The sequence below is a fragment of the Cyprinus carpio genome, chromosome A7 (genome assembly GCF_018340385.1).
Source record: "Cyprinus carpio isolate SPL01 chromosome A7, ASM1834038v1, whole genome shotgun sequence".
Taxonomy (NCBI): domain Eukaryota; kingdom Metazoa; phylum Chordata; class Actinopteri; order Cypriniformes; family Cyprinidae; genus Cyprinus; species Cyprinus carpio.
The window spans coordinates 35,468,620-35,484,257 of record NC_056578.1 but is presented as its reverse complement, the minus strand read 5'-3'; the positions used below and the strand labels follow the sequence as shown (position 1 = coordinate 35,484,257).

General features: G+C 36.3%; 1 protein-coding gene across 5 annotated transcripts in view; it reads right to left on the bottom strand.

Annotated features, from left to right (window-relative positions):
- LOC109093704 (piezo-type mechanosensitive ion channel component 1-like) overlaps window positions 1-15,638 on the bottom strand; it is a 101,131-nt gene that overhangs the window by 21,632 nt on the left and 63,861 nt on the right. For 4 of the 5 annotated variants that reach the window (XM_042760959.1, XM_042760962.1, XM_042760965.1 and 1 more), the window contains exons 8-21: window positions 14,295-14,469; window positions 13,782-13,886; window positions 12,216-12,306; window positions 12,022-12,116; window positions 11,292-11,552; window positions 9,496-9,601; window positions 7,138-7,319; window positions 6,902-7,050; window positions 6,374-6,532; window positions 4,935-5,041; window positions 4,638-4,801; window positions 4,269-4,445; window positions 3,312-3,437; window positions 2,474-2,674 (exon numbers count right to left, since the gene is read on the bottom strand). In XM_042760959.1, the coding sequence (XP_042616893.1) occupies window positions 2,474-2,674; window positions 3,312-3,437; window positions 4,269-4,445; window positions 4,638-4,801; window positions 4,935-5,041; window positions 6,374-6,532; window positions 6,902-7,050; window positions 7,138-7,319; window positions 9,496-9,601; window positions 11,292-11,552; window positions 12,022-12,116; window positions 12,216-12,306; window positions 13,782-13,886; window positions 14,295-14,469 (2,098 nt within the window). The remainder of the gene's footprint in view (window positions 1-2,473; window positions 2,675-3,311; window positions 3,438-4,268; window positions 4,446-4,637; window positions 4,802-4,934; window positions 5,042-6,373; window positions 6,533-6,901; window positions 7,051-7,137; window positions 7,320-9,495; window positions 9,602-11,291; window positions 11,553-12,021; window positions 12,117-12,215; window positions 12,307-13,781; window positions 13,887-14,294; window positions 14,470-15,638) is intronic. The other variant, XM_042760963.1, reaches the window with a different exon arrangement.

Genomic DNA, 15,638 nt, shown 5'->3' with positions numbered 1-15,638 from the left:
TATCCTTCTATCCTCAGAAGTGCTCCAGTCCCTGCTATAGAGAAACACCCCATAACAGGATATTACCACCTCCATGCTTTACTGTATGAATGTTATTTGAATGGTGAGCTGTATTGGCTTTACGCCAGACATATCGTTTGATGTTGAGGCCAGATAATTCAATTTTAGTCTCATCTGCCTCTGATCTGACGTCCTGATCCAGGGATTGTCTGTGTTGTACCAAATACCTTACACTTCTTAAGGTATCCATCTCTTATCCATCTCCTGACTTGTGCCTGTCCACAACTTTATCCTGGAGATCTTCTGACAGTGCCTTGCCACCCACTGTTGATTGTTTGCTTCAGTTGCACTACCAAGGATTGAAATGCTCCAGGAAAGCTCTTTTCATCCTGAGCTAAATCAAAATGACCACAGTTGATCACAGCTGAAAGTCAAATGGCTTTGTGTGTCATTGAGAAGGTGGTTAACTAAGGAGGGGGGGCGATCCTTTTTCCAAGTCAGTGATTCTGTTTTTTTATTTATTAATTTTTCTGACATATTGGTGTTGGTATATTCACTTGGATGTTATAAGTTGCACTGAGTAAATACAGTTGGATAAAACAAAAACCGTGTCAGTCTTCATTTCAGGCTACAAAGAAATAAAATGAGATTATTTTAAAGGGGGTTTAGCCTTTTTTATACCCACTGTGTGTGTGTGTGTGTGGGTATAATATATACAGGTCCTTCTCAAAAAATTAGCATATTGTGAAAAAGTTCATTATTTTCCATAATGTACTGATAAAAATTAAACTTTCATATATTTTAGATTCATTGCACACCAACTGAAATATTTCAGGTCTTTTATTGTTTTAATACTGATGATTTTGGCATACAGCTCATGAAAACCCAAAATTCCTATCTCAAAAAATTAGCATATCATGAAAAGGTTCTCTAAACGAGCTATTAACCTAATCATCTGAATCAACTAATTAACTCTAAACACCTGCAAAAGATTCCTGAGGCTTTTAAAAACTCCCAGCCTGGTTCATTACTCAAAACCGCAATCATGGGTAAGACTGCTGTCCAGAAGGCCATCATTGATACCCTCAAGCGAGAGGGTAAGACACAGAAAGAAATTTCTGAACGAATAGGCTGTTCCCAGAGTGCTGTATCAAGCACCTCAGTGGGAAAGTCTGTGGGACTGAAAAAGGTGTGGCAAAAAATGCTGCACAACGAGAAGAGGTGACCAGACCCTGAGGAAGATTGTGGAGAAGGACCGATTCCAGACCTTGGGGGACCTGCGGAAGCAGTGGACTGAGTCTGGAGTAGAAACATCCAGAGCCACCGTGCACAGGCGTGTGCTTTTGAACCAGAAACAGCGGCAGAAGCGCCTGACCTGGGCTACAGAGAAGCAGCACTGGACTGTTGCTCAGTGGTCCAAAGTACTTTTTTCGGATGAAAGCAAATTTTGCATGTCATTCGGAAATCAAGGTGCCAGAGTCTGGAGGAAGACCGGGGAGAAGGAAATGCCAAAATGCCTGAAGTCCAGTGTCAAGTACCCACAGTCAGTGATGGTCTGGGGTGCCATGTCAGCTGCTGGTGTTGGTCCACTGTGTTTTATCAAGGGCAGGGTCAATGCAGCTAGCTATCAGGAGATTTTGGAGCACTTCATGCTTCCATCTGCTGAAAAGCTTTATGGAGATGAAGATTTCGTTTTTCAGCACGACCTGGCACCTGCTCACAGTGCCAAAAAACCACTGGTAAATGGTTTACTGACCATGGTATTACTGTGCTCAATTGGCCTGCCAACTCTCCTGACCTGAACCCCATAGAGAATCTGTGGGATATTGTGAAGAAAAAGTTGAGAGACGCAAGACCCAACACTCTGAATGAGTTTAAGGCCGCTATCGAAGCATCATGGGCCTCCATAACACCTCAGCAGTGCCACAGGCTGATTGCCTCCATGCCACGCCGCATTGAAGCAGTCATTTCTGCAAAAGGATTCCCGACCAAGTATTGAGTGCATAACTGAACATAATTATTTGAAGGTTGACTTTTTTTGTATTAAAAACACTTTTCTTTTATTGGTCGGATCAAATATGCTAATTTTTTGAGATAGGAATTTTGGGTTTTCATGAGCTGTATGCCAAAATCATCAGTATTAAAACAATAAAAGACCTGAAATATTTCAGTTGGTGTGCAATGAATCTAAAATATATGAAAGTTTAATTTTTATCAAAATAATGAACTTTTTCACAATATGCTAATTTTTTGAGAAGGACCTGTATATATATATATATATATATATATATATATATATATATATATATATATATATATAAAAATATAAATACTGCTAAATAAACTAAATTTCTCATTACTGTAAGGCACCACGATCCTTAAGATCTGATTTCAAATTATTCTTATTGAAAATGATTGGAGAATTTCCAATAGCATGCATTTATGATGCGTTTGGTTAAGGTGGATGTCATACTTCAAGGCCAAACTTGTAGAAGCTGTAGTTGAGCAGGTATTTGATGCAGTGGAGGAGACCCTTGTCCAGCGTGTCACGGGTGGCCTGGGGAAAGATGACTGGAATTGGGGGAGGTGAGCACTGCTTTTGTCTGTAGTGATGAATCTGGTGCCGGTACACTGTTGCCTCAAACACAAGCAGCATCAGGACCAGCAGATGATCCTAGTAGAATAGAACACAGAGCTAGTGAGCATTTTACTAAAACCCTTGACCATTTACAATGTTAAAATGATGTCACATTAACAAAGACACGAAAATACCCATAGCACTTGTACAATATAACTAATCTCCAGGCTCACAGGCTTTATTTAGTATAGAATACTACAAAGTACATAAAATACTACTTTTTCAAACTGTAGTGTACAACATTGTTGTCATCTGACATCATGAGCTTGCATGTTAAGTTTAGCAAGAGGTGTCCAGTTATTATCTTGAAAATTAACAACCCTCCCAATTTTGTGAAGAAAAAAAAAAAAAAAAAAATTATGGTCAACTTTTGACCAATTCATTTCCTTGACTTTTTCTATTTTTTTTCTCAATAATTTAGAGATTGAGTTTTCACTTACAAATTTGTGACATTTTAGACTTGAGCATAACTATATAAACGCCAAATAAAATAAAATAAAATAAAACAAAATAAAACAAAATAAAATAAAATAAAATAAAATAAAATAAAATAAAATAAAATAAAATAAAATAAAATAAAATAAAATAAAATAAAATATGTGGAGATACTTCCAGGTCAAACATTGTAAGTATTTTTGATTTTATTCATTTGAAAGGTGAAACAGAATCTCACCTTTGTGTAACCGAGGACAGTAGCATCTTTCCTAACACCAAACCAGTTGGCTGGGTCCACAGGTGCTTTATAAAGGGTGGAGTTCAGCACTTCATCCAGTTCTAGACTGGTCTCATTGAACATTGGCTACAACACAGAGAGAAAAGATGTAAACAATGTGGCCTAAGCCAGCAAGTTTCCAGTATGAAGTTATTTTTCTGTCCTCACTGAAAGTGAAATGTACCGACATAATATCTTGTTTGCTACATCATGCTGAATATGTTTAGGACACTTCACAATTACGGAATGGAAAGAAACAGACTGGCGAGAAATACAAGGGACATTTCAAGTCTGCTAGACATCTTTTAGGCTGCAAGGCAAAATCCTGTCAGCAAAATCGACTAATTACTCTGAAGAGGAAAGTTTAGCCATTTATATGGCGATAAACACAAGCCTTTTAAACAGCCGACCGGAGGAATAGCCGTAGTGTTTGTAAATCACCTGAGATCCCAAATCCCAAACATCCATAAAACGCAAGACTAAACACATTAACTTCATCCACGCTTGAGGGTATTTGTTTAATTAGCGCTAAGTTTATGAAACCAGCAGGGTGCTGAGACGCAAGTATCACACAAATCCCGAGCAAGATGGTGTTGCTGTTTTTAATATTAACCTTATTAAGTTTAGGAGGAAGTGCGTACTTGGTGCATGAATGTGTTTAAAACTACTTATGTAAGTATAAACTAGAGTTTTACATTTTATAAAGCAAATAAGAGTGCTTTCTCATGAAATAGTCACAATAATATGCTGTTCTGAGTAGTTCCATATGCAGCCCCATATTTCAATAGATAAATTGATTCAGGTTTTGTTCAAATCATACAAGCAATAGTGATAGTGATGCTTTCCTTAAAAAACACTTGCAGTGCATAATGCATAAAGTGTGTTTGTAAGCATGCGTGTTTAGGTGTGCTGTCTCACCATGGTGCAGTTGTTAGAGTACTCTGCAGGGTTGACGACACTGAGCTGGTACAGCATCTTGCAGACGATGATGACACAAACCCAGATGGTGGAGAGACAGGAGGCCATTGCTCTGAAACGGCCGTAAGGCATGGCAAAACTCCACAGCACCACCAGGACCAAGTTCATTGCAGATGGCTATGAATGAAAGGGGAAAACAAGAAAGTAAATACAAGGCAAGTGAAGTGTGAAACACTGACATATTATCACCTCATAACTAGATAGGCAGAAGAAGATGGCTGATTCTCTGGTGTGCAGAGAAACTACATAAATAACTACAGTTTATGAAACTGACACAATGAAATGGCCTAAATTATGCAGCATGCAGACCTCCAATAGTGCCACCCAGACGACAAAAAAAGCCACAATTTTGATGATGTGCAGCTCCAATACTCTCCAAATGAAACTCTGGACGTGGGTCAAGGTGTTAGAGAACTTCCTAGACAGCACTATTAGTCTGTCCATCACCAGTCCCCATTTGCTGGGTATTGCTTCTGAAAACAAAGAAAGAACGGACACTAAAATTAGTGGTGCATGTTGAGGATCATATGGGTATTGGCCAATATTAAGTATAAAATTCCTTTCATTGAGCTACACCAGCACAGAAGCAGCATTTAGTACTCTCACCGTCAACCTCTGATGGATCATCACCCTGCTCTGTAATGAGATCTTCCTCCTCAAATCTTGCTTCCTCTGTGGAACGAACCAAATCCGGATTCTCTATACCTCTCTTTCTGTGGGGGAAATCAACAACAGCACTGTCAGTGATAATCAAAAATAAATGAATAAATAAATAATAATAATAATAATTCAATAAAAAAAGCAAAATCACAACTCGTATATCTTAAATATCACAAATATTTATCACGGAAAGCAACATGACTAAATGGAGAAATTAAAATAATCCCCTAGGAATGCATCAGATTAAAAATAAAAAAATCTGCAAAAGCCACAAATTTTTGTATCAAAATAAACATTTATAATTTTTAAAAATAAATTTTCTAATAACAGGGCTAGGTAAAACTTACAAAGAAGAACAATACATCACTAATAATAATGATGCAACAAAATAATGCAACAATATTACACCAAATTATACATTTTAACATCTTAATTACACATCTGACATTTACTCATTTAAACTATGCATCTAAATAAAATTGTATAGTACACTCAAAAATATTTCAGCCTTTTTTTAAGATTTACACATAGTAAATAGTAATATAATAATTTAATATAGTTTTTTTAAGCCAAAATTACACAAAATATGATGGAAATTTAAAATTTTGTAATGAAATGTTTAAATGTATATAGTTTGTTGTTGTATTAAAAATAAATGCACTTATGTTTGATATAATCCCAAATACTGCAATAAAATTTGTAATGTTTTGTTGTTGTGTAAAAGGTAATAATTGATAATAATGGGTAATAATTAATCAGTCAATAATTGTAGTCAGAAATTCACTTTGTGACATCTCTAAATAAGTACAGTACATGTAGTTAATTAATATTACTCAGTACTTAATTGGATAATTACATTGTAACAAGGACGCCTTAAAATAAAGTGTAATCTAGGGCTGCCAATCACTTTAAATATGTATTTATGTTAATCTCAATGTTAAGTTAATGTTTTCAGTTTCTTTTTACAGCAAGTAAATTTAATAATATGTGTAATTAACATGGTCACAAATTGAAGATCGCTCCAAGTGCATGTCTATATGAAAAAGAGCACTAGACAGAAGTAGATTTATTTACACATCTGACTTATAAAATTGATGATGTGTGCTTCACTACATAGTCCTGCAGCTTTGATCCATTTGTATTAGCTCTGGATCTTCAATTTCAATGTTTTTTAGTTTTTATAAATCTCACAGAAGATAATAAAACCGTTATGATTATAAACAGCATTCAGAATTAATGGTGTTAAAAATGTAAGTAACTACATATGCCAACTTTTAAATGTTCGAAATAATGTATTTTAAATTGTTCTAAAATGCATTTTATTTTAGTAAAATAACCTAGTCTAAATATATATTAATGCATTTGTTCAGAGGTAATGTTCATGCCTGTGGATGGGAGTAACATTCTCCAGATCTGTGATCTTCATGAAGGGCTTATGGAAGTAGTGAAGCTGTAGAATACAGGCCAACAGGAAGAAGCCTGGGATCAGGATACTGCTGAAGAGCTCAGATAGTTTAAACGTCTCCAGTCCCATGTCAGCCAACCTAAAGATGGAGAATCATATGCATTATCACAAGAAATTTACCTAAAAATGAAATTTGCAACATCGCTTATTCACCCAAACACCGTTCCAAACCCATATGACATTCCACTGAACACAAAACAAGAAGTTTTGTAGAATTTTTTTGTGTGATTACAGTCTCTTGAAGCTTTTTGTCCCTCTTTTGGAGCTTAAAGGTCACTCATTTAGTTTTATTGTGTTGAAAAGAGCAGCAGGAACTTTCAGATAAACTTCTCCTTTTGTGTTCCACAAAAACATAAATGAACATGGGTTTGGAATGACATTAAGGACATTCCTTTCATACTTCATCCGAAACACTTGCAAATAGTAAATAGTAAACCAGGGGACATACTGCTGTTCTGTGAATCCAGTGAAGTTTCCCCAATAGCCTGGAAAGTCCTCAAACTGAAAGGTGTAAATAGCAATGAGCACCACCATGGTATAGGCCACCACCATCCACCAGAAGGCCTTTAGCAACCTCCTCCAGAGAGAATAGTACACCTAAGGACAGAGAGGTTTTTCATTAAATTTTATGACTAAATTTAGTGGATAAAATTACATTTCATATGTGGGCTGGTAAAATTGTACCTGATACAGGCACAGGCAGAGCAGAAATAGCAGCATGTAGACGATCTTGTAGGCTACAAGCTTTCCTGCAAAGCTGACCATGATGAACATGCCTCCACACACGTAGATCCAGTACTTAGCATACAGACTCATCACCAGCCCACCCAACACCTTCAAAATCGACTCATTTCGACCTGTGTTCTCTGAAAGAGAGAGAGAGAGAGAGAGAGAGAGAGAGAGAGAGAGAGAGAGAGAGAGAGAGAGAGAGAGAGACTCTCAAACTTCACTATCTGTGATGAAATGTGAAACCCAAAAACAAAATAAAAAGAGTTCAACCACTCAAATGCATGGTAGAAAAGCAAAAATTTTACTTTTATAGCACTTAAGTGGTGTTTGTTTTTTTGTTTTTTTGTCACAACAGCTCAACTGTCTCTTTTTTTTTTTTTTGGGAAAAGAGCAGCGTAAACTATCTACAAATTTTCTCTTTTTGATTTCTATACATTTTGATTTTCATAGTTTTGATTGACATGAGCATGAATAAATTAGGACATTTTCACTTTTGGGTAAACTAGTCCTTTAAGCAAATGCCTTTGAAATTAACTTGAATTCACTGAAAAAAAAAAAAAAAAAATTGTTATGATAAAAAAAATCACAACAAAAAAAAAAAAAAATTTAAAAATAAAAACAAAAAAAATTTTTTTTTTAAAACATAAAACAAAAACAAATAATATTTTATTTTATTTTATTTTTAGGAATGGCACAGTGAGGAAATTTTCACTTATGACAAAACAGCAGGGCTTTGGACACTTTTGTTTTCGAATTTGCGATCTTGGCATCACGTTTTACAAGAAAAGATAACTGTTTGTTGCACTTATATCTTTTCACCTTTCACTTTATAAGACTAATACAAATGCTTGTGTAACGTAGGAGCCATGACGACAGAGTAGAGGATCCACATGCAAGGCTTTATAAGAATCGTAGTCAGAGAGGCAGGGTCACACATCTGCAAAACAGTACAATCCAAGGAACAGACAAAAGAGTAATCCAATATGCAGGCAATGGTCAGGGCAGGCAGCAAACAATCCCTTTAACAAGGAAACAGTCCAGAGTCAAAAAAAAGGCAAGGCAAGGTAAGGAAACAAGGAACAAGGCAAACAGGAGAACACGCTATAGGCTAAAAATCAACAGAGATGCGTTTGCGACTGAGTGGATCCTTTATAGTCCTTCTAATGAGAAGCCGCTGTGAACTGGTAATGAGTGCTGATAAGTCCGGACAAAGGATTGTGGGAAATGGATTCCTGGGTGAATGGTTAAAGTCAGGGGTGGAGTGCCCTCTGGTGGAGTTCATGGGCACTCCAGTGTGTGATTGTGACAGCTTGAAAGATGGATTCATTATTATTCGTAATAAAAAACACAACGACAATAAAACAGTACAATGACAAACTTATATAAACTTAAATCTTATATAACGGTTATTAACAAAAACAAATAAGAAGGCCGTTTCTGAACCATTAGTTTGTCCTGTCACAGTCAAGGAGACCATCAGTGAATTTCCAGCCTGTACTTTCACAGCCAAAAGGGCTACCCCTGATCTCTCGTCCTGTCCTAAACCAATCATGGAGTTCATCTATGAACTTGTGTCCTGTCTTGACCCAGTCGCAGAAGCCATCTGTGAACTCTATGACTGTTCTGTCAAGGTCAAGGAGACCGGTTATGAACGCTCTGCCTATCCTGTTACGGCCACAGAGTCCGCTGTTAACCTCTCTGTGCTTTTTGTTATAGTTAGATCTGCTCCACCGTGGTCATCTGCTTCACCGTAGGAATCTTCGAATCCATTTGCTCTGCTGTGGTGGTCATCTGTCCCACCCTGTTGGTCTTCGGCTCCATCTGTCCCATCCTGGTGGTCTTCAGATCCATCGTGGTTCCCAGCTCTGCCCATAATAATCCATAATAAAGCCTTGCACTTGAATCCACTACTCTGTTGCCACACCTAAACGTTACAGCAGCAAGCCTAGTTCTTTTTTTTAATACACTGTTGAGTGTGAGAAAGAAATGGGAAGAAAAGCAAGGTGGAGCAGACAAGGAATTACAAATGCTTTGATAATGATGATTAATAGACAGTGATTAATGATTCGCTTTCCTGAACTTGCTGAATGAATCAGAAAGAAATCTATTTTCTTATTCGTCATGGCTATGTGGTTAGCACTCTTGTTCCAGACAAATGGCAGGGTGTTCACATGTGCTAGTTTTAGTCTGGTCCATGTCATGTTTTGGCCCCAGCCCCACCATCACTTCCTGTTCTCTCTGTATTTGATTTATCAACAAAATGGTGAAAAAACAAATGCAATTGTCTCTTGAGATCCTGTTGCTCTTGCTCACCTCCAGTGGTTACCTCCTGCAATGGTGCAGTCACCCTCTTCTTCCTGCTGAACATGTCCTTTACCGACTGTCTCAGCAAAAGCCAAAATGTCAACGTGAACAGAAGCTGAGAACAAAGAGAAAAAGAGTGAAGCAATATTTACACTTTCCTCAGTGTATTATGAAACATCATAATTATGACTGATCATGTCGTGATCATGTTGTTGCATTTTGTAAAGATGTAGCAAGTGAGTACAAGTTTTCCTATCTACATTTCTCACAGTCTTCAAGGTTTATTGGAGCCATTTGTATCTCAATACATGAAGCCATTTAGAATTTAAATTTTATACGAAAACTTTGTGCATTCTTAACTGAAAGCAGTGCTTCCCAACTCTGTCCCTGCAGCCACACCAACAAAACACATTCTACCTTTTCTGACCCATCCATTTCAGGTCTTGGAGTCGCCACTAAGAAGCTAATGAGTTGAATTAGGTGTGTTTGAGTAGGAAGATTTTGAAAATGTGTACTGTTGGTGTGCCTTCAGCAACAGGGTTGGGAAACACTTAAAGGAACATCTTAAAGGAACATTCTAGGTTCAATACAATTAGAGACAAGCTTGACCGCATTTGTGGTGTAATGTTGATTATCCACCAAAAAAAACTATTTCAACTTCTCCCTTGTTTTCTTAAATTAAATGAAAATGAAAAGAATTACAATGGAAATTAATGGGGCCAGTTTTTGGAGGATTTAAATGCAGAAATGTGAACAATTGATTGGTTAAAAGTTTGAGATACAAAGTTGTTTTCATCAGTTTTACAGTCATTTTAGGGTTTTAGGTATCATGTTGGCATGAAAACTTTACACAGAAAAGATAATGAGATTTTTTTAAACTATCATGTTAAAGGGCAGGTTTAATGCTATTTTATGCATTCTGACTTAGTCACCGTTAAAGTCACGAGTTGGATTCTCATCATAAACATTGCCAAAGTTAAAAAAAAAACAAGTTGGAAGTACAGTATACACTTCTTCAGGTTTGTGTAAGTTTCAGAAAGTAATTTTTTTTTTTTTCTCTCGAGTATGGTCCTTCATGACATCGCAAAGGGCGGAATTCCTTGTATGGGCACTTCTCCCAGAAGAGTGCGTGCACATCAACCAGAGCAAGAGCAGCCCATCAATGAATTATGCAAGTGTGTTTGTTTTTTCCCGATATTCTTAAATGTCATGGCTTTATGCTTGGCACATATGCCAGAGCCTTAATGTGGTAGATGTGAGTCTGGTATGTGTCATCATTTTTAGAGTTTTAGCTATAATACTGCTGTGGATATGATGTTGCAAAATTGTATACAGCTTGTATTGTTTATGTCTTGTGGCTATACTATTTAACCAGCAAGAACTTTACTGATTACGTGTAGACCCCCATTTACTTCTACTGTAAGTTCCTGACTGTAATCCTTTTTTTGTCTTTTTATTCAAAGAAAAGGAAGGTCAGACACGTCAGACTTCGTACTTCCGCTCAATTTCAATTCGCTTTGTACTCAGTCTGATATAGCAAACCAGCTCCCAGATTATCTCCGGCTCCGCACCAGCCATTCAACCAACGAACAGAGGGCGGGCTGAGAGCCATGACGTAGACGCTAAGCGCTGAATTTAAGATTGTAGTTTAGGTTAGGGAAATTTAAAACGACAGCGGACATGGAGACACGGGATGCTATTTGCTCTGTTGTGGAGAACAACTTCTTATTATTTAATATCAACTTTTATTACATGATAAATGGCAGTCATTCGAAAAAAGCAAAAAAAAACTTCACTGTCCTCACCATGGCTCCCAAGCGCAAACAGGGGTACTGTGTTCGGTCCAAACCCAGCTGGTGCAGGCTCATGGTGCCAATGTGCTGGGGCAGTTCTGTTTCTAGGTCCATGGCCCACACATACTGCAGACAGCAAAGTGCCAAGCCATACAACAGGATGAAGGGAGAGCAAAGAGTGGCAAAGCGTTGACGTGCCCGCAGCATCCAGATCACACACGACCACAGCAGCAGCACAAACGTCAGCCAACTATGGTATGTTATACTCCACACCTGCAGGGGGGCAAGAATACAAATACACGTTCATCACACACATCAAAAATCTACTTGGTCAGGTAAAATGGGTCCAAATTATAATGCTACTATAGCGTGCTGCAGGGATGACATATTTTATAGACCAAAACCCAGAAATTAGTAAGCATTTCATCGGTTCAAGATCCATCGTTCTGAAGTCACTGCTTTTACTCACACTCTTGCAAACTATTCTAACTCAAACTTTCAGGTAAAAATGTTTTTTTGTTGTTGTTGTTGTTTTTTATTTTTATTTTTTTAATGAAGACTGAAAGAGTTGTCAGAAGCTCAGTGATGGTGGCATTGAATTCATGTAACCGTGGTAAAGTTCGTTTATACTGTAGCCTAAGTTTAACTTTTAATTAATCTTTGTCTTTGTCTGAATCAGACAATGAATCAGCACAAAACTTATCATCTATAGATAGTAGACAGAAGATAATATTTGTTTTACCATCATAGCTATAAGGGCACAAATGTAACTTTGTTGCAAGATCATTCGTCCCACCAGGCGAAGAGGATTATCGGCTGTGGCCTCTCCACTGGGCCCTGCACAAACAAACATCACAAGCTCAGAAACAAACATATAGACTTAAAGGTGAACTGGTATCTTCTGTAAGTGTAAATGCACAATGTACAATGCCCTACCTATATCATGTTGACTTGAACCATTGGTCACAGGTTCTTTAGAGATTTGTGATTCGGACAGCGGTGACTCTCCCGTGGTGAGAAGCGTTTGCTAAACCAGACAAAAAAAACAAACAAAAAAAAAAAAACAGTGGTTTCATACTAGGGCTGACACTTATTTGATAAGTAATGCATCTGATTTTTATTCCTTTAATAAAATATTCATTCACTTCATTATGTGTTATCAGGTAAAAGGTGGTGAGAATGTTCAGCAGGAACACACATTCCCTGCTCTTAAAGGGAGAGTTCAAGACATAGTTCCAAAACATGTTTGACTTTCTTCTATAGAACATAATAAAAGATATTTTGAAAAATGCTAGTAAACAAACCGTTTTGGTCCCCATTGTTTTTCACTGTATAGGAAAAAAATAGATTGCATAGAACCAACAATCTTTGATTACCAACATTCTTCAAAATATCTTCTATTATGTTCTACAGAAGTAAGAAATGATCACACATAGTGTTGACAAATCAACAGATGACTTTTTCTTTAATGAAGAAATGCACTGTATGTGACTGTATGTGTATGGAATTAAAGTCACAGTGCATTGTTCACCGTAAAAATGAACATGGATTGATTTAAAAATGTAGTAAATACACCATAAATGCATATAATTAAAGTCTACTGTGTATGACAGTCAACACAAGACTTTTTGATAGGTTTAAAGCAAGGAAAAATTCACTTTTATATAAAGACCGCATAATAGACGGCACTCATGGAGGTAGAAAAACAAAGTTCTTTATGACCCGAGGGAATGCTTGTAGTAAAGATTTAAATGCAAAAGAAAAGGCACTAGAGGCAACTTTTTCTGTCAGTGGTTTTAATTTAAAATGTTTGTGATAGCCTACTACCTTTTAACATAAGAAAAGTAGCCTATAGGCGATGTTTAAACATTTTGCCACATGCTTGGGCAACTTAATATATAAATCTAGAAGCCAAATGCATTGAATAATATGTTGTTATATTAATTGCATTTAAACGTGAATATGTCTATGAAAGATTGTACTATGCAAAAAGAGAGTCACAATGCTGAAAAAGCTTTTTTCAGGAACAACAATTTGAAAATAAAATAATGGAAAATGCTGTATTTGTGGTATACAGCCATGTAGCAGTACTGGACTGCAAACACATCCTATGAGAAAGCACAACGAGTCATAGATATGGGCATACAAACTGTGACTGAGATTTTATTATCATCATTTTTTAAGTATTATTTTGTACTCAGCACTGCAGTTTAACATACAGTACCCCCATTTGATTTGGAATAAAGATGTGAGTAAATTTGCTTGGTTTTAATAAAAATTTGGGGCTTGTCCAGGATAATTTTTTTATGTTGGATTGTTTTAGTTCAAGTTGGTTAGTTTTGTGTTGTATGTAGAGCAGGTAGGAAGTCATAGGCAAAGTTCGTAAAGAATCTTTGTTTTAGCATGTGAACAAAATGAAATACTTATGTTGGTGAAATGATGTAGTTGAGACTAAACCAATATATCGGTAGTCGAATGTAACCATAGTGATTTAAGTCTTACCTTAGTGTCATCTTCATTACTATGTCTCCTTGACTCCCATAACCTGAGCTCCACTTCCTCTCCAGCCTCACCCTGTACTGCTTCAACTGCTTCACCCTCATCAGTCTCCACAAACACAAAGACATTACATCAGTTAATATATGAAATAATAATGGTAATTTACCACTAACTTACCCAAACTCCATTATTGTACACAATCAATTAGTCAAATGTTATTCAGTGGCTTACAAGGGTACAAACGTAATGTGTCTGGGATTACTGTACATGACATCCTGTACAAGGATCTTTTAAAAGGATAGTTCAGCCAAAAAAAATTCATTATATTCAGTGAATAGATTTAGATACATTGGAATATGATGCCCTTTTTAAGCTTGACATCCACTGTTTGGAAAACAGCATGAACTTTCTGCTCATAAACACACACAGGATGTGAGCAATTTAAGGTTAAGAGGAAAAATTGAAATTTTGGGCCGAATTATCCCTTTAACTGTACAAACGAATGTGTGAAAGCACCTTGTCCATGTGGCCATGACTGTAACTGCTGATTTTCAGCAGAATAGTCACAGAGATGTACAAGAGGAGAAGAATGCCAGGATTGACATACACTGGCCAGTCATGCTCCATGTTGAGGGTGATGTCAAAAGAAGAACAGTTTCCAGGCTTGATTATATCCTTCAGGCCAAATAGTCTAAAGCAAAAAAAAATAAAAATAAAACATCAGATATTCCATTTTCTGAAAAAAAAAAATAAAAATGTGAGGGGTACATACAACCTTTAAGTTTTCGTGATATTCTGGTCGCTATATATGACTCAATTCCCTTTCAAGGAAAGTTAGTTCACTCAGTGGACATATTCACAACGCCTTGGGCAGCTATTTCAGGCATGCAAAACCTATTTTTAAATCTGTATTTCAAATTAGCAAGAAAATATAGCATGAACTTTGCATAAATGTTGTCTCTTACAGTTTTAAAAAAGCATATATAGGTTGATCCACCAAAAAACTGGTTACTGGCTGTTTTATTTAGAAGGCAGGACTTAAGTCATATTGCATGTCGCGCTTTCTCCCTTTCTGAGTAATATGTGTAAACCATCTTCATACTGTATATACACTATGGGTCAAATGCTTTGAATAATTCTGATTTTTTTAAATGTTTTCGAAAGTCTTATGCTCACCAAAGCTGCATTTATTTGATGAAAATTACAGTAAAAACTGTAATATGAAATATGATTACAATTTAAAACTATTTTCTATTTTAATCTATTTTAAAATGTAATGTATTCCTGTGATGGTAAAGCTGATTTTCAGCATCATTACTCCAGTCTTCAGTGTCACATGATCCCTCAGAAATCATTCTAATATGCTGACTTTGTGCTCAAGAAACATTTCTTATTATTATCCATGTTGAAATCCGTTGAAAACCATGATACACTGCAATTCAAATGTTTGGGGTAGGAATAAAAAAAAAAAAAAAAAAAAAAACTCCATACATTTATTCAGCAAAAAATTTATTGAATTAGTCAAAAGTGACATCAAATACATTTATAATGTTAAATTTTTTTTCTATTTCAAAAATTAAGCAGTTAGAACCAGTATTAATAATTTAGCAGCAATAATAACTTATGATAACTGAGTGGCAAATCAGCATATTAAAATTATTTCTGAACATGCGATACTGAAGACTGGAATATTGGCTGCTGAAAATGTGCCATCACAGCAATAAACTACATTTTAAATACATTAAAATAGAAAACAGTTCTTTTGAATTGTTATAACATTTCACAATACTAATATTTTTACCTTTCTTTTTATCAAATAAATGCAGCCTAAGGCTGGGCATACACTGTGCGATTTCAGCA